Source organism: Cebus imitator, unplaced genomic scaffold, assembly GCF_001604975.1.
Source record: "Cebus imitator isolate Cc_AM_T3 unplaced genomic scaffold, Cebus_imitator-1.0 Scaffold124, whole genome shotgun sequence".
NCBI classification, from domain to species: Eukaryota; Metazoa; Chordata; class Mammalia; order Primates; family Cebidae; genus Cebus; species Cebus imitator.
Window position 1 is genome coordinate 111,492 of NW_016107439.1, and position 22,624 is coordinate 134,115.

A 22,624-nucleotide genomic window follows, 5' to 3' on the forward strand; every position below is an offset into this window, starting at 1 on the left:
CTTTGGTAATATCAAATATAACCCAATTCTATTTACAATCACAGTACACCTATCTCAATCCCTGCTATGCAAGTAAATAAAAATCCTACCTGCTTGCTATAATCTCTCACCCCACTTTCCATCACTGCTAACTTTTCCTGTAGCTGGTGCACTTCCTGTTGAAGTTCTTGAATCCTGAAAAGCACTTTAAATTAATGCCAATATACTTTTGTGAAGAAATACAAAATAACAAGAAATGAAACTAGATGTGTTCCCTCATAAATTCTATACCTTCAGCTTCTCAAAGATGTAGAGCATATCGTGCCAAAGGGTTCCCAAATCAACATATAGTACATCATCACCGAGAGTTGGTTTGCAAGAATAGATTAAAAACTGAGCAGTAAATAATTTGAAACTCAGATACATCATGCAAGACACACCTCACTATTGCATTTGATCCCCAGGAAAATGCTTTGAGGCACTGCTGCCAATTCTTAAGTTAAGAAAACTGGGAGTTTACTCCGAAATTTACAGGCTTAGTAAGTGAAATAAGAAACTACAATGTGTTTTCTGACCCTAACTAACCCTCTATTATCTAATACTACTTTGAAACTCTGGAGAGAAAGATCATGTGTAACTACAGCAAAAAACCTATTCCTTCTGGAACTTATTAATTCTAACAGAATCAAGATTTTGTCCAAATTAGTTGTACAGGTACAATACGACACAATTCATTTTCATATTGGAAGGACAAAGTCTGAAGCCAGGTCTGGTTGTTTTTTTGTTTTTTTTGTTTGTTTTTTTTTTTTTTGAGATAGAGTCTCTCTTCATCACCTAGGCTAGAACCCAGTGGCCCGATCACAGCTCACTACAGCCTCAACCTCTACAGCTCCATCAATCCTCCCACCTCAGCCTCCCGAGTACCTGGGACCACAGGCACATGCCACCACACTTGGCTAATTTTTACATGTTTTGTAGAGACAGTTTTTCCAAGTTGCCAAAGCTGGTCTTGAACTCCTGGGCTTAAGCAATCCTCCCGACTCAGCCTCCTAAAGTGCTGGGATTACAGGCGTAACCACAGCACTTCCAGCCCCAGGTCTGCTTTTGAAAGATTTTCCATGGGGTGGAGTAAATGAGGCTATATACGGCCTGTACCTGCTGTTACTGGAACCAACATTTTATATTAATCTAGGTTTAAGAGAAGAGTATGTATGCAACTGACTCATATAAATGCATGAATGACTCTGACTACAAACAAAATGTGCATATATGAATTAAATAGGACAATTGAAAGAGACTAATGTCACTTATGCACCCCAAATAATTCCCTAAATAATAATAACACACTGTCTGAGAAGTCTCAGATTATAAGAACAAAACACTTCCCTGTTAAGGTCAAATAACTATATAAAAATATTGGCCAAGCATAGTGGCTCATGCCTGTAATCTCAGCACTTTGGGAGGTCAAGGCAGGTGGATCACTTGAGGTCAAGTGATCCTGGTTAACATGGTAAAACCTCGTCTCTACTAAAAATATAAAAAATTAGCCAGACATGGTGGCAGGTGCCTATTGTCCCAGCTACTCATGAGGTTGAGACAGGAAAATTGCTTGAACCCACGAGGCAGAAGTTGCAGTGAGCCAAGATCATGCCACTGTACTCCAGCCTGGGCAACAGAGTGAGACTCTGTTTCAGGAAAAAAAAAATATTGTGTGACAACTGAGTGAAGAGATCTTCATCAGTAGCTTAACAAGGTCTCACTCTGTCTCCCAGGCTGGAGTGCGGTGGTCCAATCTCAGTTCACTGCAACCTCTGCCTCCTAAGCTCAAATGATCTGCCTCCTAAGTAGCTGGGTCTATAGGTGTATGCCACCATGCTAGGCTAATTTTTAAATTTTCTGTAGAGACAAGGTCTCACTACAGTGCCCAGGCTGGTCTCAAACTCATGGGTTCAAGCAATTCTCCTGCCTTGGCTTCCCAAAGTGCTGGCTGGTCTAAAACTCATGGGTTAAGCAATCCTCCTGCCTTGGCTTCCCAAAGTGCTGGGATGACAGGTGTGAGCCACTGCACCTGGTCCCAATGCACTCTTTAAGATTGATCTATTGAGATTAATTACCCCCCCAACATTCTCTGCATTATTAAAAAAAATAAAAAGCTACCTGCATAAACTATTTCCATAAGTGTATTCCATAGTTTCAAATGCTTCTCCAGCTATTACCATGGAGGCTAGTGCTCATCCATCCCTTTGAGCCTCTTATAATTATCTGAATTGCATTTTGTGAACTTCTCTTGTCTCATCTCTAGTACTGGGCTACAAGCTTCTCAAAAGCAAAAACACCCATCTTCTCCAAACCTTTATATCATCAGAACACTTACACAGTGCCTTGCCTAGGAGGCTTAATAAAGTTTCAATTAAATGGAATTTACATCTGATGCAAATGTAAGGAAATATAAACACAGAGCTAGAGAAACCATTAAAAAAAGTGAATTTCAAAGCCAGTTACAAATCTCTTCATATTTAACTGGCATTTGACATAAATCTGAAGTAATAAAGATTCCTGTAAAAGATATCTCTTACTTGGAGATGACACAAAATGTCAAAGCAGCTCTACTGAAACAAGTCCTTGAGGGCATTAAATTATTTTTAAGCCAGTAAGAACAGAAACCTTAGATATATGATCTATTTGATCAAAGTTTCAAAACAAGTAAAAACATTTTATATCAATCTGAAAGCATTTACTGAGTGCCTGGGCAAAGTTCTGTGCTAGACACTGGAGAGACAATAGTTAACAAGACAAAAAGCGTTCCCATCAAGAAACGTACAGCTAATTAATTGAGTGCTCAATTAACTCAATCCAACAAAGAATTATTTAATGCACCTGTTATCAGCCACTTGCAGGAGGTCTGCAATGTAAGGGTCATCTGGTTGCGGAACTGGATATGAACTGACTTCAGAGGGAGGAACCGGTTCATCAATTTGCATACGCTGGCGCCTGAAAGCAATACTTCTTTTTTTGCCACCTAAAAAGAATGGGTGTCTTAAAAAATTAAGAAGAAAACAAAACCATGTCTTAGAATTAAATATTCCAGGTTAGCCTTTTGGTTATAAAGTGTGTCTGCAGTTCATATTACATATTGATAAAATATTTTCTCCATCAATATGTAAATATGCACTCCAATCTTTAACTAAACAATGCATGCCTAAAAACCTCAACAAGACCCGGTTTTCAAACAAGTTTTATATGCCTGCATGCTTGGCATATATGACCAGGCTTATTATATTAGTCCACTAGATGGGGATCAGACTTTGGCAAGTTTAAAAGCAGAATGTGCCTGTGGTGTTCACTATTGAGCTCGAGAAATTATCACTAGCAGAAAACTGGCAGTGAGAACTAAAACATACGTGCTTATTAAGTAATATCAACATAGCAGATAACTGAAATTATAAGCAGCAAAGTTAGAATATAATGAATGGAATGTCATTTGTAATATAAAGCTGTGCTATAATCTGAATTAGGAGGGGATGTTTTCTTAATCATTACAAATAGTAGGACTAAATTTTCTTGTGGCTAGATTTATCTTATCTTGGCCAAAATACACGGAAAATTTATCTTTTTAAGGATTTTGCCAAGATTAGAAATGTATTTGAAAAACTAGCAGATCCTTGTGAAGAACAAACATAATACACAATTTTGTCTCATTAAAATTCTAACAAATTTTGTATACTCCTACCTCAGTTTTTGTTTGTTTTTGAGATGGAATCTTGCTCTGTTGCCCAGGAGTGCAGTGGCGTGATCTCAGCTCACTACAAGCTCTGCCTCCCAAGCTCAAGCAATAATCCTGCCTCAGCATCCCAAGCAGTTGGGTCTACAGGTGTGCGCCACTACGCCCAACTAATTTTTGTATTTTTAGTAGAGACAGGGTTTCACTATGTTGGCCAAGCTGGTCTTGAAACCCTGACCTCGTGATCTACCAGCCTCGGCCTTCCAAAGTGCTGCGATTACAGGTGTGAGCCACCATGCCCGGCCCCTCCTACCTCTAGTTTTAAGGATGAGAAAACTGGGCCAAAAGTATTTAATTAACCTGTTTGACCTGAACAAAGCTAACCACTTGCTTCTTTCTTTACCTCCTGGTTTTCCTCCTTGGTAGCTTCTCAGTTTCTTTCAAAAATCATCTTCTTCTACCACTCCCTTAAATACCAATTCCCATAGATCTGACTTTGGGTCTCCTCTTTTCCCAGTCTACATAGTTTCACTAGGTAATTCTTACTACACCCATAGTTTCAATTACCATGAGACTCCAATGACTCTCAAGTTTGCATCTCCACCCAGGCCCACACTTTTGAGAACAGATCTACATATCCCACACTGTTTACCAAAAATTTAGACATGAATGTCTCGTGGGTATAGCATACTCCACACATCCTAAAGTAGACTCCTGCTCTGCTTCCCAAATTCTCTAACTTAAGAAATAGTATCATCCTCCACCTACTCATTCACTCGAAAGAGAAGTCTGAGAATTCCTGTACTTTCCAAATCTACATTTAGTCACTATATTGATTACACATTTTGAATCTCTCCGGAGTCTATCCCATTCTTTCCTCAGGAAACCTGATTATCCTTTTTTTTTTTTTTTGCCTTAATCTTCTAGTAACTTCCAAGGTTGACTCCCACTTTTCTCCATCTCTTCTGCTTTTGGCTCACAGTCCCGGTGCTCAGCTCATTTCCTACACTATCTCATGCTCCTCTGAGTCTTCCCCCACCCTGGCTTCACAGTTCTAATTTGTCCACTCTCAGAAGTCTCCTCTTCACTCAGCTTCAGGCACAAAATAACATGACACTTTGGCCTTTGTCATCACTCAGAACTCTGATGGCTTCTAGTTCTTCAACTTCAAAATTCCATTCTGACTGCAATCTTCACAGCAACCAAATTACTTTTGGTCCTCACCATGCTCCTTAATCTCTCCACCTTGACCTAGTCTCATAATCCAGCAGCCTCCTGTGACTTACTTACTTCCATAATTTTGATCCCATGGTTCAGATTCTTAATGATTTTGTCACTAATATTGGAGATTCTTCCACCAACCCATACCTGCTGAACAATCACCAACTCTGGATATGACCCATCATTTCTTTTTCTTTTTTCGAGACAGTCTCACTCTGTCATCCAGGCTGGAGTGCAGTGGTGCAATCTCAGCTCACTGCAAACTCTGCCTCCCAGGCTCAAGCAATCCTCCCACCTCAGCCTCCCAAGTAGCTGAAACTATAGAGGCTTGTGACACCATTCCCAGCTAATTATTGTATTTTTGGTAGAGATGGGGTTTCACCATGTTCCCACACTGGTGTTCAACTCTTGGGTTCAAATGATCTGCCTACTTCGGCCTCTCAAAGTGCTAGGATTACAGGTGTGAGCCATCGCACCTCGCCCCATCATTTCTTTTTCTTGCTCTATAACTACTAAGCATAATGCTAAAAATAATAAAATAAACTAAGAAGGTATATAATTTCCAAATTCTTTAATGAGTATGGATTACTTTTACAACTAAAATAATAAAGGTAATAGTAAAAGAAAAAAGAATTTAAAATATTGATTAGTGAAAGCTCTGGGCATTAGAGTACTTGTAACTAAGTAGCTAATACTACATACATTTCTAAGCATATGTATGAACTACTACCTGGATCATTAGAAATAAATCAAGAAGTATATGGCATATTCAATATATATTTTCAAACACTAAAGTCTAAGCATGAAAATCTAATCCGAGTCCTATTTTAGTCAATGGTTTCAATATCTTTAAAAGATCAAATGTGTACAATGTGTCTTGAGAAGGAATCAATTTACCTGGAGTTTGTACTACAGCATGCAAATTCTTTTCTTGAAGTTGTTGAATTCTTTCATTCTTAGCTTTGCTCTCTTTCTCCAATAGTTTGAGTTTATGAACATACTGGTTATTCAGAAATTTCAGATCAGATGTTTCACGTGCACACTTCTTCAATGAAGTTTTCAACTCTTATAAGGAAAAAGATTCAAAGACCATTTTAAAGGTCAAGAAATCCATGAAGTTTTTTCATTTCACAAAATACAAAAAGTCGTATCTACTTAAAAGTCTCCACCTGCTTCCTATGAATGCTTTTTTTTTTTTGGGGGGACGGAGTTTCGCTCTTGTTACCCAGGCTGGAGTGCAATGGTGCGATCTCGGCTCACCGCAACCTCCGCCTCCTGGGTTCAGGCAATTCTCCTGCCTCAGCCTCCTGAGTAGCTGGGATTACAGGCACGTGCCACCATGCCCAGCTAATTTTTTTGTATTTTTAGTAGAGACGGGGTTTCACCGTATTGACCAGGATGGTCTCGATCTCTTGACCTCGTGATCCACCCGCCTCGGCCTCCCAAAGTGCTGGAATTACAGGCTTGAGCCACCGCGCCTGGCCATGAATGCTTTAACTGAAGCTTATTATTTCTTCTACTATCTAAGCACAAAAAGAAATATTCATTTTTCAGCTACTTTTGAGCCTAATGTACATCACAGTTTTTGCTCCAATAAATTGGGTCTGAAGCTAAAGGATTTTTAATTCACACCATGTATTAGATAAAATTTTCTACTGAATATAAGAATAATTCACACTAAGATAACCATATAATTACCTTTTCCCTACTACCTTTGAAATCATCCTATTCTACTTGACAGCTCAAAGACTGACTGTAAAACAGCATGATACATGGTTTTCACCTCATTTACTACTTTTATTTTCAGTAAGGGAAAAACAAAAGTTGTTTCAAGAACATTTCTTCAATTCCAATTTAATATTCTCTATGGCAATTTTAATTCTAAAAATCTAATCCACGTACAGTGAAGACTATCATAGCTATAGAATGCACATTTATTTTCCATCTCAGGAACTCTTCAACATACCCCACAGTATTTCAGGAGATATTAGCAGAAGGACTATCAAATTTTCTTTCTTTTTTTTTTTTTTTTGAGACAGAGTATTGCTCTGTTGCCAGGCTGGGGTGCAGTGGTGTGGTCTTGGCTCACCGCAACCTCTACCTCCCAGGATCAAGCAATTCTCCTGCCTCCGCCTCCCGAGTAGCTGGGATTACAGGCGTGCACAACCAAGCCCAGTCTTTTTTTGAGACAAGTTTTCATTATGTTGCCAAGGCTGGTCTCAAACTCCTGGGCATAAGCAATCCTCCCACCTCAGACTCCCGAGTAGCTGGGATTACAGGCACACAGCATCCAGCTGCAGAACTACCATATTTTCTAATTGATCGCTTTAAAATGAGACATTAGCCTTTCCTTCATATAAAACAAAAAGGACAAAGACATTGCATTTTAAAAATTACCAAATTTTCACTTACCTTTCATGTGTTGGTCTGAATGTTCTCTCAGTTTCATTAACTCTAGGTACAATTCATTATTTTCTCTACTCAATCTTGCATTTTCAAGTTTATAGGGTTCCAAAACAAAATCAAAATTGGCACTGTCTTTTTCAGCTTTCACAGCAGATAATTTTGATTGCCGAAGGCTCTCTGTTGTATGAACTAAGTCACTAAAAGAACAGAAAATTTAAATACAAGGAAACATTTCATTAACTTTCTAACAACTAAAAACATTTCTAAAGAGTCATGTGCCACATAATAACATTTTGGTCAACAACAGACCACATACAGGAAGGACAGTAGTCCTATAAAATTTATAACAGGGGGAGCTGAAAAATTTCTATTGCCTCATGAGATTCTGGCCATTGTAACACTGTAGCACAGCATAATATCTTTTCTATGACTACCTATGTTCAGATACACAAATAGGTACCATTGCGTTACAACTGCCTATAATATTCAGTGTAGTAACACGCTGTGCAGCTTTGTAGCCTAAGAGCCATAGGATATATACCATATAGCCTAGGTTTGTGGTAGGCTAAACTATCTAGATTTGTGTAAGCACACCCTATGATGTTGGTACAATGACAAAATAACCTAATGAATGACACATTTCTCAGAACCTATCCCCGTCATGAAGCTATGCATGACTGTATTTGAAGACCAGTGAAGCAGACACAGAACTTAAGGGGGGAAAAAAGAACTTAAGGGAAAATTGTCTCTCAACTATATCAGATACCCAAAAAACTATAATTCTATTCACAGAGAAAACCCTCAGAAACGTTTACTTTGAATAGTACAGCATGAGTGGTGACCTTTAGAGTTCTGCAATATGGAAGGCCTGGACTGAGGACAGTGAAAAAACAGATGAGCTTCAGATGGTTTAAAGCCTTTTAGAAAATCTACCCTTTTATTTACTGAAGCATGAAGTTCAATCAGAAATAAGGTAAGTGGATTAGGAATCTTAAAACTGTATTTTTGTCTTTACCTGAAAAGTTTTTCTACCAAAGGTAAACACTCCACTGTCAGAGTCTGGCGGTATCCCAGCTGATCCAGTCTTTTTCTAATATTAATATACTTTCTTTCTACAGCTGTAGTCATCTTGTCTTCCAAAATAAGTTGTATTCACTTCCAAAAATTAAAGTCCTGAGAGAAAATAATAAAATATCGTTATATTATAGCTATAATTGTTGTTTCACAATAAGGAGAAAAAATTCTTTTAATATGAAACAATTATTTTTTGTTTTTCTTCAGGTAGGTAGCCTTGTAGAAAATTCAGATTTAAAATCAATGCTTATGATATTCCTGTTGCTGGATTAAAATAAATATTTCTTCATACAACTAAATGTTAAAGTTAAAACAATAAAGCTTCCAGGAGAAAACAAAGATTTTTCCTAAGCCTGAAGTAGGCAGAGAATTCTTGGAGAAGCCTCTTTTAAAAGCACTAAACATAAAAGATAAATTTGATAAATTAGACTTCATCAAAATTTAAAATGTCTGCCCATCAAAATACTCAATTAAGAAAATAAGGCAAACCAAAGAGTGGGAAAAAATATTCACAATATCTGACAAAGAATTTGTAGAGAGAATATAAAAGGAACTCTTATAGCTCAATAAGACAAACATCCCAATAATAACATTAATTTGGGCTAAAACTAAAATTTTGTTGTGCTAAAGGCTTGAACAGACATCTCGCATAGGTGTCTGAACGGGAATAATCATATGAAAAGGTGCTCAACAGTAGTCATCACAGAAATACAAATTAAAACGACAAGGTACAATTTCTCCCAAACTAGAATGACTAAAATTATAAGGACCGTCAATAGCAAATGTCACAAAGATCTACAGCAACTAGAATCTTCACACATTGCTGACAGGAGCATAAAATCACTTTGGAAAAAGTCTGGCAGTTTTTTATAAAGTTAAACATACTTCTAGGCTGTAACCCTATGATTCTATTCCCAGGTATTTATGGAAATAAAAAATATCCACAAAAAGACTCTACAAGAATGTTCACAAGAGCTTTACTCATAGTAGACCCAAACTGGAAACAACCTAAACCCCCATCAACAGCAGAAAGGATAAACTATATTTACACAATGCAATACTAAGGGATAAAAGGAACTACTGATACAAATCAACAGTATGAATGAATCTCAGAAACATTATTTGAGCAAAAGAAACCAGACATACACTATATGACTCCATATACATGAAGTTGATGAACAAGTAAAATTAAACTATGGGGACAGATATTAAAACAGTAGTTGCCTGGGGAAGTGAAGCGGTTGCGACTGTCAGAGTTAAGAGAGAACCTTTTAGGGTAATGAAAATATTACATTGATTGGGGTAGTGATTACACAGGTGTATTTACATTTACAGAATGTTCTTTTCAAATAGTACACTTAAGATCTATGCGTTTCACCATGTCAATTTCACTTCAATTAAAAAAAAAAAGACACAAGTGCCTCTGTACAAGTCTGTCCTTGTCTTTTTTAATATTTATGAATATATTCCTATCAATCTGCCCTAAAATGGACTTTTCCAAAGATCATTTCTTTTTTATATATATTTTAATTTTTACCTTTTTTAGAGACAGGGTCTTGCTATGTTGCCCAGGCTGGTCTCCAACTCTTCAGTTCAAGCTATTCTCCACCTCTGCTTCCCAAAGTGTTGGGTTTACAGGTGTGAGCCAATACACTCAGCCCAAAGATAATTTCTTTAGAAACTTCGCTCTTTTCTAACCTTTGCTAACTGTAGTCATGATAGTCATAATTCTAAGCCAACTAAAAATTTTGTTTTATATCGGTTGTTCTCCACAATATATAAAAAATACATTACATGCATGAGCCTACATGTAAAAGTCAAACCCCACAGCTACCCTGGGAGGGAGAAAGATCAATGATATCATCCCTACTTAACTCTTCCAAAACCACGGGGCCTCAAGAAAGTAACTATTCCACAACCACGGGGCCACAAAGTAGGTGGGCGGTCATCAGAGACCAGGTCTTCTAAGTCCCGGCCCAGCACCCTGGTTTCTGTACCATGCTGCCTCAACTTACCAGATCACTTTTAAATTAGTCGTTCTCTTTGGTTACTCCTTTCTATAAATTTTTCTCCTTGCTCTTGTTAACTTTTTCTAAATGGCTTCCTCATGGACTTCCTAGGTTCCTTCCACAAGAGACACCTAAGTGATGCAGGGTTTTCAGGGAAATTCCCGCAGACATCAGAAATACGCCTGACAAATCCAGATGCATTACTAGCAGGGTGTAAACTTGCAGGGCGTGCACCACTCAAACATTTCCCCTCTTTGCTACCAAGTCCAGTTACCCAGAGATAATACCGCCTCATATCCTGCTTTGGCAGGGAGAGAATGAGAATAAATATGAATCAATAAATCATAACCAGGGCCTCAGGACAGATTAAAATCCTTCCAGACAAAAACATGTTAGGCCGTCCTCACCCATGCACTATTGTCCTCCCACATAATCCCCATCCAGACATGGGGGCTATACTCTTTTAAGTTTCCAGAGAAGAAACATAAAAGGTTAGGTTTGGGGGGGGAAATCCCCCATACATATATGTGTAGAAGTATTCATCTACTTAACTCTGGGGGTTGACGTCTGAAAACCAGTACATTTAATTTTTACAAAAACATTGCTGTGTGCATGTACGTGTGCATAGGAGCTAAAAACATAAACAAGAAATCCCAAACGACAACAAAGGACAACCCGTTAGCTGTGGTTATCTCGGAGTCCTCCCTTACTGAACTCAAAGGTTGAAAAGCCGTGGTGATGCTTCAAAGGAGCTGGGCAAAGATTAATTAAAAGCTGTCGTTCTATGCTTTGGGACATTTTTGTTACAAAGAGAGTGGGTGATTGTTACGCTGACAGGGCATTTTAATGTTTAAATCGATCCATTGGTCAACAGCAAATCTGTCTGCACGGCCTACACTGACGCTCCGGGACTAGCCGGGCCCAAGCTCTCCCCCGGCCAATCTCCGGTTTGCAACTTTACCGTTGGGTGTTGACGGGAAGCGGGTGTGGAAGCGGGGCCGGTGCGAAGAGTCCTCGCGCCCCTCCCCGGCAGGTCGGGCCCGGTCTAGCCCCACTTCCTCCGGCGGCCGCGCGGCCTCCCGGCAGCGCCCAAACCCGGCCCGCGGGGACCTCCCGGAAGGCAAAGGCGCCGCCACTACCGCCGCCGCCGGCGCCCTCGCTTCCGCGGCCGGACTCACCGGCAGCTCCAGCCGCCGTTCCCTCCGCCTCCAGCCGCATTGCCCTCGGGTCTCGAGTCCCCCACTAGCTCCTTCCGCCCAGCCGCGGGCTCCGGCGCTAGAACAGTTTGAAAATGGCGCGGAGGGACGATCGCGGCCGACACGGAGGAGGCGCCGCGGTTGCCTCGGTAACGGGAGCGGCGGACGATGCGCGGCGCGCGGCGGGGACGCGCGCGGCGACCGTGGCGGCGCCCTGGTGCCCGGAAATGCAACGCCCGGACACAGCGAGGCCACGGCGCCCCCTGGAGGTCGGTGCTCGCGGCCGGCAAACGCCACACCTCAGCTGAAGCCTGAGCCATTCTCTTCTTTCTGTCAGCCAGATGTGTGGATCTCCTACTGTGTGCGGGGCGAAAACGCCGCCCCATTACTGGTCCCTGAGGTGGAGTAGCCTGCACCTGCAAGGTGAACACCTGCTCACCACGTAATCCCCAAACGCAGATATCAAATTGTCCCTGCAACTTTGCCTGACAATCACCCAATGCAATTAATTGTCCCACGATCGTATCTCCCTGAGGCTCTGTGTAGAACCATAGAATGCATACATCAAAACACAGTCATTTGTTGATCTGTCTCTCCCTGCCGCCCTCAACTGTGAATTCCTTGAGTCAGAGACTATTTTACTCAGCAAAACATTTGTCAGTGGAAATAAATTGTTTATAGTCCACGCACAGATGGAAAACATCTAGTAAAACCCTAAAATTCCCTTTCGCTTCTGAAAATTTCCCAGATGATCAGGAGTTCCATTCTTTCCTGTTTACTTTTCTTCCAAGTAGGCCTTCTGAGACAGGAGAATAGGGAAGGAAGTCAGAAGACTGACCAGCGGCCCCTTCTCAGGAAAACAGGCAGGCTCCACCTGACAGGGAAGCTGAAGCAATTAACCAACCCTTTCTGCAGTAAACAAATCTGGTATAAGCTGGAATGGGACAATCCCTGAAAGAGGAGTATGCACATTCGGGGCAAAATGTGTCCTTAGGATAACCTTTTATTATAATAAGCTCCTTAAAGCTCATACATACGAAATGCATATCATACATACACTTAAAATTATGGCAAACATGCGCAGGCGCACTAAGAGAGAAAAACAGGAAAACGGGTATGACGATTACAGGAAATCCCCTCCCTAAGAGTTAGGGAAGAGTAGGACGTGAGTATAAAAGAACAAACGCTATATTAATCCAGGGCCGGTACCACCAGAAGATCAGCTCGTTCCTCTCTCTGGAACATCCTTTGCCTAATAAATCTTGCAGGGTGGTTATTAGAGTGTCTCATCCAATTCTTTGTTCATAACACCAAGAACCTGAAACTCCAACTTCCAACCCAGTAACATTTTGGTGAGCCCGTCAAGAGGTAAGCCCAGAAGAACTGGGAGTTTTTATTTTCTTTCTTTTTCGCCTCAGCTCTTTTGCTTTGGTTTAAAGATGCCTTTTGCTGGCATGGGTTGGGTAGTTAATAGCCAAAAAGGCGCCGGACACTTGAAGACTCCGGTCACAAGATAATCTGATTGGGGAATGGGGCAAATAGGTCCCATGGGGTGTAAGATCAATCCCTGCAATGGTGAAGTGCATTTTTGTGTGGCTATAATATTACATTATTTGCTGCTTGTTTTAATTTTTTTTTCTTTTCTTCTTTTGTGTTGGGTTAACATGTTTAGACCAACTAGAGATATACCCCAAACCCAAAGGGCCAGGGCAATAGATAACTGACTATGGAGAGCACAAGGGCTAGCATGAGCCCGACGATTAGGGCCTACCACCTGGATAAGGAGAGTACCCTGCTACTTCTGTGAGGGACCAGATCTAGATTGTTTTAGTTTAGTGGATCTGGTGCTAAAAGAAAACTCCTGGTGGGGGCTCTTGGATCATTGCATAAATTGCGCAGTGGATCCATGGGGAAATCACTGTGCCTGGTTTATCTCACATAGTCAGAGGGCATTCTACTTCCTTATTGAGAGGCCAGTCTCTAATAACAAATTTAAACTAGGCAGTCTGCAATCCCTGGCCCTTCAAACTATAATTACTACAATAGTTAAGAAAACCATTTGGAAAGAAACTGTTTTGGCCAGCTTCAGGGGTGCTAAAAGCCAAAGGTTAAACCCAGGAACTAAAGGGAAACTTATCATAGATCACCAATTATGGCCGGATTCTTCTTCAAGTAGCACTGGTGCCCACCTAAGGCTAGAGAAGTCTAGCACTCAGAAGACATGTCCATTTGGGGAATACCCCAATGGACCAAAATAACAGTCCAGATCCCTCAAAAGGGGACACCCTGAAGGGAGACTCTAGATGTAAACTCATGAACCTGTGAGACTCCCTTCTTCTTTTTTTTTTTTTTTTTTTAGACAGAGTCTCACTCTGTCACCCAGGCTGGAGTGCAATGGCCGATCTCGGCTCACTGCAACCTCTGCTTCCTCAGTTCAAGCGATTCTCCTGCCTCAGCCTCCCGAGTAGCTGGGACTACAGGCGCATGCCACCACGCCAGGCTAATTTTTTTTTTTAGTAAAGATGGGGTTTCACTGTGTTAGCCAGAATGGTCTCGATCTCCTGACCCGGTGATCCGCCCGCCTCGGCCTCCCGAGGTGCTGGGATTACAGGCATGAGCCACCGCGCCTGGCCGAGACTCCCTTCTTCATTTCCACAGATTAGTCATGAGAACCACTCCTTCAGTCCTGCCTGACTCCCCTCTCAGCTGCATCCTCAATAATTAGAATCAGTTTGACCCTGAAAACCTGTGAAAGAAATGCCTAATATTTTATTGTAACACAATTTGGCCTCAATTTCAGCTAGGGAGTCAAGAGCAATGGCCATTCAATGGAAGTCTGAATGATGACACCATCCTCCAATTAAATCTATTTTGTAAGAGACAAGGCAAATGATCCGAGATACCATATGTGCAAGCCTTCATTGCCCTATATCTAAAAAGCCCTCCATTTTCAAAGTCCCCAAAACTTCTCCACAGAAAGAAACTCCTAAAACTGAGCCGGACACTATAGATAACCCTCTCTTGCAAGGGGTACATATCTGTCAGGGCAAACAACAGCCACCTCCTTATAATCCAGGTCCAAATACATCCTAAGCTTCAAAACAATCACAAGAGTCAAGGGTCCTAGCAAACCCTTCCCATACTAGCTTAGGAACACCATATTCAATGATATCACCTGCCCTGTTACCTCTCTGAGAATTGGCAGGAACCAAGGGTCATAACAAGGTATAGGTACCCTTCTTAGTAACTGATATCCAACAATGTAAGGAAAAACTGTGCAGTTACTTAGAAAACCCTAAGAAATTTGCTGATGGGTTCCAGAGTTTGACTTTGGCTTTCAACCTTTCTTGGAGAGACATGCAATTCATTTTGGCAACCTGTTGCACACTTCTGGAAAGGGAATGAGTTTTTGAGGCTGCTAGCCAGGACACTGATGAATTGTTTTGCAGGTAGCCTGCAGGGCACCAGACTGGGAGCAGATATAGTCCCCACAACTGAACCCAACTGGAAATATAATACCCCCATAAGAATGAATAATCGAACTAAATTTCTTGAGGCACCCATGAGGGGAATGAAAAAAGGAGTGCATTAAACTATGATAAGCTTAGGGAGATCACTCAGGGGAAAGAAGAGAATCCAGCCGTGGTTTTTTGGGTTTTTGTTTTGTTTTTTGAGACAGAGTCTCGCTCTGTTGCCAGGCGCCAGGCTGGAGTGCAGTGGTGCGATCTTGGCTCACTGCAACCTCTGCCTCCTGAGTTCAAGCAATTCTCCTGCCTCAGCCTCCCAAGTAGCTGGGACTACAAGCGCGCCACCATGCCCAGCTAATTTTTGTATTTAAGTAGAGACGGGGTTTCATCATATTGGCCAGGATGGTCTCAGTCTCTTGACCTAGTGATCCGCCAGCCTAAGCCTCCCAAAGTGCTGGGATTACAGGCGTGAGCCACTGCGCCCAGCCCATGTTTTATAGTAGACTAGAAGAAACCTTTGAAAAATATACAAACTTAGATCCCGCTTCTCCTGAAGGCAGGATATTAATGGCACAATATTTCATTAGTCAATCTACCCCAGACATTAGACGTAAGCTCCAGAAGCTGCAAATGGGACCACAGACTAATCAAAACCAGTTCCTTGACACCACCTTTATGGTGTACAACAATTGTGAACTGGAGGAAGGAAAAGGGGAGCAAAGTAAAAAAAAAAACAGCAAGCCAGAATTATGGCAGCTATCATTCATGATGCCCTGAATGCCCAAAAAGCATCCAAGAGAAACACAAAGGGCCACAAAGATAATGCTAGCAAAGACTCTTGCTTCAAGTGCAAAAAAAAGATGGACATTGGGGAAAGGATCATACTAAGCTCCCACCGTGCCCCGTCATCAACATGAAGGCATCAGTCATGACCCTTGGCACTGGCAAATTGACTTCCCCTGCTCCCACCAAGGTGCTTAATTGGTCAAAACTCTGGCAGTCTAAAAGGAGGAGTTAGATGAAGACTGAAGTGGCCTGGAGCCTTCCTTACTGTCCCTGTCCAGGAATATCATCATTACTATTGAGCAGCCCTGGGTAACTCTGGATATCACGGGCACCCAAATTTAGTTTCTCTTTGATATAAAGGCAAATTACTCTGTCCTTACTGCATATGCAGGAAAACTTTCCTCCCAGTTCATGAATGTTATGGGAATGGAAGGGAAGCCAAAAAGATCCTTTACACCTCCTTTAACTTGTCAATTTGAGAAGCAAATTTTCCAATAGGAGTTTCTAGTAATACCAAGCTGCCGAGTCCCCTTGTTGAAGGCAGAGGGCATGGTTAAAATAGAGGAATTACTACCATATGAACATTGCAGGATTGATGATGGTTGGGTAAGTAAAGTGTCCCAGACCACATTAACAAAAAGGTTAACCCACTAGCTTGGTATACCGGGAAACCAGGGAAAGCCAAAATGGCAAAGCCAGGCAAAATACAGCTTAAAAAGACTCCAGCTATTTTCCGAACTGAAAATGATATCCAATTAAGCTGAAAGCCCATCATTCAAGAATTGCTAACTCATGAACTTTTAAAGCCTTGCAATTTTCCCTGCAATACTCCCATTTTACCCATCTTAACTTGAGGGGAATATCAGCTAGTACAGGATCTCAGAACAATCAAGGAAGCTGTTATCCCCATCCACCCATTGGTGGCAGAACCATACACTGTCCTGGATCAGATGCCAGGGGATGCAAAATGGTTCTTGGTCCTAAACCTGAAAGATGCTTTCTTTTCCATTCCTCTGGCCCCAGAATTTTAGTACCTTTTTGCCTTTGAATGGGAAAATCCAGATACCAAAGAAAAATAATACACACGGACAGTGCTCCCTCAGGGCTTTCAGGATAGCCCCCATTTCCTTGCTTGAGCCCTGTAAATGGATCTAAGAGATTTACTATTGGAAAATGGAAGCATACTTCAATATGTAGATAACCTTTTGTGTGTAGCCCAACCCAGGAAGCAACCGACTAAAATACTGTAAAAGTTTTGAATTTCATGGCAGACAGGGGATACAAAATGTCAAAGAAAAAATCTCAAATCACCCTCCAACAGGTCCAATATTTGGGTTGTATTCTAAACCCTTGGGCCCAGCAGATATCCCCAGAACAGGTACAAGTCATATGCAGTCTAGACCCCGTTATACTAAACAGCTTTATTCTTTTCTAGGAATGGTAGGGTTCTACAGGATATGGATACCAAATTCTGGGCTCATAGCAAAACCCCTTTATGAAACAATAAGGGGGCCATAAAATGAGTCAATGGAATGGACTCCAGAAGTGAGGGAAGCCTTTGTGAAGTTAAAACAGGCATTTAGCAAAGCCCCCATTCTTGTCATTCCAGACCTCACTAAGTCCTTTTCCTTGTATGTGGCAGAAGAGAAGGGCATGGATGTGGGGGTGCTAACCCCAAAATTAGGATCAGAACCCAGACAAACTGCCTATTTTTCAAAGAAATTGGATGTGTGGCCTTGGGATGGCCAAGCTGCCTGTGAGCAATAGCAGCTACTGCTATTTTAGTGGAAGAAGCCACTAAAATCACCGTAGGTCAACCACTAGAAGTTTTAACTCCACATCAGGTGAAATCAATCTTGGAAATAAACGGGCATATTTGGATAATGAGGAAAAGGTTAACCAAGTATGCGGCTATGCTCTTATACAATCCAGAGGTAATCCTTAAAACCTGTAATACCCTGAATTCAGCTCCATTGCTGCTGACAGGCTCAATATTTGGTCATTCATGTGAGCAGGTCATCACACATACACATGTAAGCCAATCTGACTTAAAAGATCAGTCACTTCCAGACTCAGAGGATGACTGGTTCACAGATGGCAACAGCTTTGTGTCAAATGGGACATGCCAGGCTGGATATGCAACAGTAAATGACAACACCATCACTGAAGTCCAGTCATTGTCCCGGGGCATGTCAGCACAAAAAGTTCAAATAATTGCTCGTATCTGAGCCCTAATGTCAGGTAAAGGAAAAAAGCTTAATATCTATATAGACCCTTAATATGCATTTTTTGTGGTGCCGGCTCATGCTACAATTTTGGAAAGAAAGAGGACTACTAACTAGAGAGCACTCACCCATAAAGCATGGGCCTGAAATTCTCCGGTTGTTGGAGGCAAAACACGTGCCAAAAGCTGTGACTATAATTCGCTGTAGAGGGCATCAAAAGGACTTAGCTCCTATAGCACAAGGGAACAAAAAGGCTGACAGGGAAGCATGAAAGCAGCAGCCGTCAAGGCGCAATCTTTAGCACTGCTTCCCTTCTGTGATTCCCCGATAGAACCTGAATACACATCACGGGAGGAATGGGTTTTAAGGGAGCAAGGCGGACAGAAACAAGGATCTTGGTGGTATATGGGATCAAAAGTATATCTCCCTCAAACAGCCCAATGGAAGGTTATAAGAAACCCTGCACAACTCTTTACAGATGGGGAGAAATGCCACTCTGGCGATGGCAAACAGGCTCTTTATCGGGTGTAATTTAGCCTTAGTAGTTAAGCAGGTCTGTCAGGCCTGCTCACTGTGAGCATTTAACAATCCAGGAAACAGAATGACTCCACTAATAGAACCAGTCCAAAGAAGGGGGACTTATTCTGGGGAAGACTGGCATTTGGACTTTATCCATATGCCAGCTTGCAGAGGATACAAGTTTTTTACCAGCACTGATAGGCACCTTTACAGGATAGGTTGACATTTACCCTACCAGAACAGAAAAGGCTAATGGAGTTGTAAAACTCCTCTTAAAATAATAATTCCATAGTTTGGGTTACCCCAAAGCCTCTAGAGTGATAAAGGCCCATCCTTTGTTTCCCAAATAACTTAGGGAGTGGCTAAGGTGCTTGGAATTAAATACTATTTACATTCAGCATAGAGACCTCAATCCTCCAGGAAAGTAGAAAGAGCTAATCAAACTCTAAAATAGGCACTAGCTAAGCTATGGCAGGAAACGCCAGAAACGTTGGTCAGCTTACTACCCATACCCCTTTTGAGAATCCGTAACTCCCCAAGGGCAAAAGTAAATATGAGCCCATAGGAAATGCTGTACAGGAGACCCTTCTTAACTAATGATCTAATAACTAATCCAGAAACAGCTGGGCTAATAAAATACCTAGTTAATCTGGGAAAATTTCAATAAGCATTACAAAGGTTCTGGACCGAAAGGCTCCCCATACCAGGAACTAACCAGCAATCCAAGATTAGGTCAGGAGATAGAGTACTTGTTAAAACGGGGAAAGAGCGTTCACCCTCTCATCAGCTACAACCCAAATGGAAGGGACCATTGTCAGGGGTGTTAACAACACCCTCTGCAGTTAATGTGTTAGGATTAAAAAGTTGGATACATCTTTCCAGGGTCAAGCCTGCAATACGTAAAGCTCCAGACCTGGAACCTGAAGCTCCCATCAATCACTACACCTTTGAACCTGTGGAAGATCCGATGTACCTGTTTAAAAGACATTCAACAGATAAGTAAATACTTACCAACTTTCCCTGGTGTCTTTGTTGCATAGTTACTGTGGGTTAAATAATCCTAGTTATTTATATATAATATTTATCATTTAACTACTTGCTTCCCCCTCAATGGATATACTTTTTATGTCCATAATCCTATTTTCACCAATATTGGGGGTCCAGCCCCAATACCAAGTGTTTAAACAGATTCAACAGTTAGCCATGCTAACTAACTTGACTTCCTGTTACATTTGTACCTCAGGGTCACTATCAGCTGAAGTTTTACCACTACCATTAGAAGATATAGTCAAGGTCAATGCCAGAGTCACTGTTGCCACCCAGTCAAAAGCTACATATCCCAATCCAGCTGCGGAAAGCTTATTCCAAACAGTCTTAGCTCAGACCATAAGAAACATCCCAAATTTAAATTTTACAAATGCCCCAAATCCTGTAAGGGTTTTTCACAACCTAACCTCAGAGAGCCAATTCCCAATTTGTTTTACTTCCCACCGAGTGAATGGGACCTTTGTGGGATCCCTAAACAATTGTTCATATGAGGTCGTCCTCAGCTGGACAAATCAAGAGAAACATTATAATTCCTCAGAAACAAAAATCAATTCATATCGCAAACCAGGAAAACAACACCAATTCCTTCTCCTTAAGTATCCTGATCCAAGAAAACCTCAATATACAAGTAATACCAATACTTCCAATATTTCCACTGGTTGGAATACAGTTTTAATCAACAATTCATCTTTGCCTCTAGCTCAAGCTTTGGCTTGGGGGATCCAAAGATCATTCTTAAGATTCCACCCCAGCTTATCTTTCCAGTCCAAGCTTACTGCGCAACTTGGTGTGGCTGGAACACTTTTATGGGAACTCACTGGAACTTCCTCCAGTGGTTTAGACCCACCTTTGGAACTAGCATCATGGGGATATAAGGTATCTTTGGACCCTGGGCAAGGATTGTATTTCATATGCGGAAATTCAGGGTACTTGAGTCTTCCAAGCCAATGGAAAGGGACTTGTGGCATTGCCGCTTTACTTCCAAGACTGTCTTATGCAAATGCTAGTACAAAATTCCCATTCCATATAAGACACAGCCATGCATCTGTAAAAAGGGCAGCTCCAGCGGTATTACATCCTTTGGCAACTGCAGTAACAGGACTTTTAGGAACCACACTCGGGTCCATTTCTCTTCACTTGTCTTCACAACAAACACAGGCTTTGGCAGAAATTACAGCAGCTGTCCAAGAACAGCAACAACATATAGATTCCCTGGCGGGCATTGTCTTACAAAACAGGAGGAGGCTAGATCTCCTCACAGCTAATCAAACGGGATTATGCGTTTTTCGAAAAGAAGACTGTTGTTTCTATGTTAACTCCTCAGGCAAGATACTGGGACATCTGACTAAGGCAACCAATGTCATTACTAATTTAAGAACTGCAGAAAACACCCTAAATTCTGTTTAAACAATTGCAAACAGTTGGATAGCCCATTTTACAGGACCCTTAACTGTAATTCTTCTGTTGTTAATTTTTGGCCCTTACACTGTAAATTTGTTAACCAGATTTATTTCTTCCTGTTTAGAATCTATCAAGCTACAAATGGCTCTATTGCCTGAAGCCCCAGACATCATCATACAAGAAATAAGTCTAGACTTCCTAATTTCCTGCTGGATAGAGCAGGGTGAGAGTTCTGTGGTCCCCTGTTAGGTAGGGCCAACAGTCCCACTCAGCCGGAAGCAGCTATAGAAGAAAGAACTTCGACCCTCAGCAAGCTGTAAAGATTTATGGAGACCACATCTCTCAGAGGGAATTGAGGCAGGAGAATAGGGAAGGAAGTCAGAAGATTAACCAGGAGCCCGTTCTCAGCAAAACAAGCATAAGGCACCACCTGCTAAGGAAATTGAAGCGATGAACCAATGCTTTCTGCAGTAAACATATCTGGTATAACCTGGAATGGGACAGTCACTGAAAGAGGAGCACGTGCATTAGGGGTAAAATGTGTCCTCAGGATAACATTTTATTATAATAAGCTACTTAAAGCCCATACGTATAGAATGCATATCATACATACACTTAAAATTATGGAATGGCAGGCATGCGCAGGTGCACTAAGAGAGAAAAACAACAAGAACACTGATATTTCAATTATAGGCAACCCCCTCCCTAAAAGTTAAGCAAGAGTAGTAAGGCGGTATAAACGAACAAAGGCTATGTTAACCCAAGGCTGATACCACTCGTGGACCAGCCCATTCCTCTCTCTGGAACATTCTTTGCTTAATAAATCTTGCGGGGTCATTATTTGTGTGTCTCCTCCAATTCTTTTTTGCAATACCAAGAACGTGGAACTCCAACTTCCAATCTGGTAACACTTCCACTCTAAAAAGGTGCTTACTCTTTGTATGTCATGTAGCTGCTCTACTTGTTGTACCCATTCATCCATTAATGTTTCCACTTTCTGTGCCTCCTCTGTTTTTCTCATGCCTTAATGAGTTGTTTTATGGAATTTCTAGGAGGTAACGAGTTTGGTTGGATAGATGACTTTTGCACAACATCTTGCACGTGTACAATTTAACACTTTTTTGTGAACAACAGTTTTCTTTTTTGGAAAAGAGGTAGTCATAAACGCAAAATGGCTGTGCGACAGCCATCCAGTCAAGATTACTCTTCGGCTTCCCTTTGCCCCAAACACATACCAATTAGGAAATGTAAAAATAAAACCCAAAAAGGAAATGCAAAAAGGTTAAGTAGGACCAAAGTCATCCGTGAGCTTTGTTCCAAGTGATATGGAACACCAGAGTCAGGGTCACTGCTGAACTCTAAGGGCTGAGGTCAGGGTCCCTGGATATTTTAGGCAGTTCTCACACTGCTATAAAGAAATACCTGAGACTGGGTGATTTATAAAGAAAAGAGGTTTAATTGACTTACTAGCAAACTGATTTCAGGAACACATTTAAAAGATTATCATGATCAAAAGAGATTTACCCCAGGGATGCAAAGATGGTTCAGCATATGCAAATCAATGTGATACATC

General features: G+C 41.4%; 2 protein-coding genes across 6 annotated transcripts in view; one reads left to right on the top strand and one right to left on the bottom strand.

Annotated features, from left to right (window-relative positions):
* Positions 1 to 11,776, bottom strand: part of CEP135 (centrosomal protein 135) — an 80,362-nt gene extending 68,586 nt beyond the window's left edge. The window contains exons 1-7 of one of the 5 annotated variants that reach the window (XM_017540219.2): positions 11,589 to 11,677; positions 10,417 to 10,541; positions 8,343 to 8,500; positions 7,334 to 7,524; positions 5,819 to 5,986; positions 2,857 to 2,998; positions 90 to 174 (exon numbers count right to left, since the gene is read on the bottom strand). In XM_017540219.2, coding sequence (XP_017395708.1) covers positions 90 to 174; positions 2,857 to 2,998; positions 5,819 to 5,986; positions 7,334 to 7,524; positions 8,343 to 8,455 — 699 coding nt within the window. In that variant the 5' untranslated portion in view covers positions 8,456 to 8,500; positions 10,417 to 10,541; positions 11,589 to 11,677. Of the gene's footprint in view, positions 1 to 89; positions 175 to 2,856; positions 3,016 to 5,818; positions 5,987 to 7,333; positions 7,525 to 8,342; positions 8,501 to 10,416; positions 10,542 to 11,371 lie in introns of those variants that run through there. The other 4 variants (XM_017540218.2, XM_017540220.2, XM_017540221.2 and 1 more) reach the window with 4 other exon arrangements.
* A 970-nt stretch (positions 11,777 to 12,746) lies between these two features.
* LOC108312347 (syncytin-2-like) lies at positions 12,747 to 21,891 on the top strand. Its single transcript, XM_017540235.2, has 2 exons — positions 12,747 to 12,974; positions 19,486 to 21,891. The coding sequence occupies exon 2, from the start codon at positions 19,714 to 19,716 to the stop codon at positions 21,055 to 21,057; it is 1,344 nt and encodes a 447-aa protein (XP_017395724.1). The 5' UTR covers positions 12,747 to 12,974; positions 19,486 to 19,713; the 3' UTR covers positions 21,058 to 21,891.
* Positions 21,892 to 22,624: the final 733 nt, after the last annotated feature.

Excerpts from the sequence above, each read along its gene's own strand:
- LOC108312347 (XM_017540235.2), top strand. The coding sequence starts at position 19,714 with ATGGATATACTTTTTATGTCCATAATCCTATTTTCACCAATATTGGGG.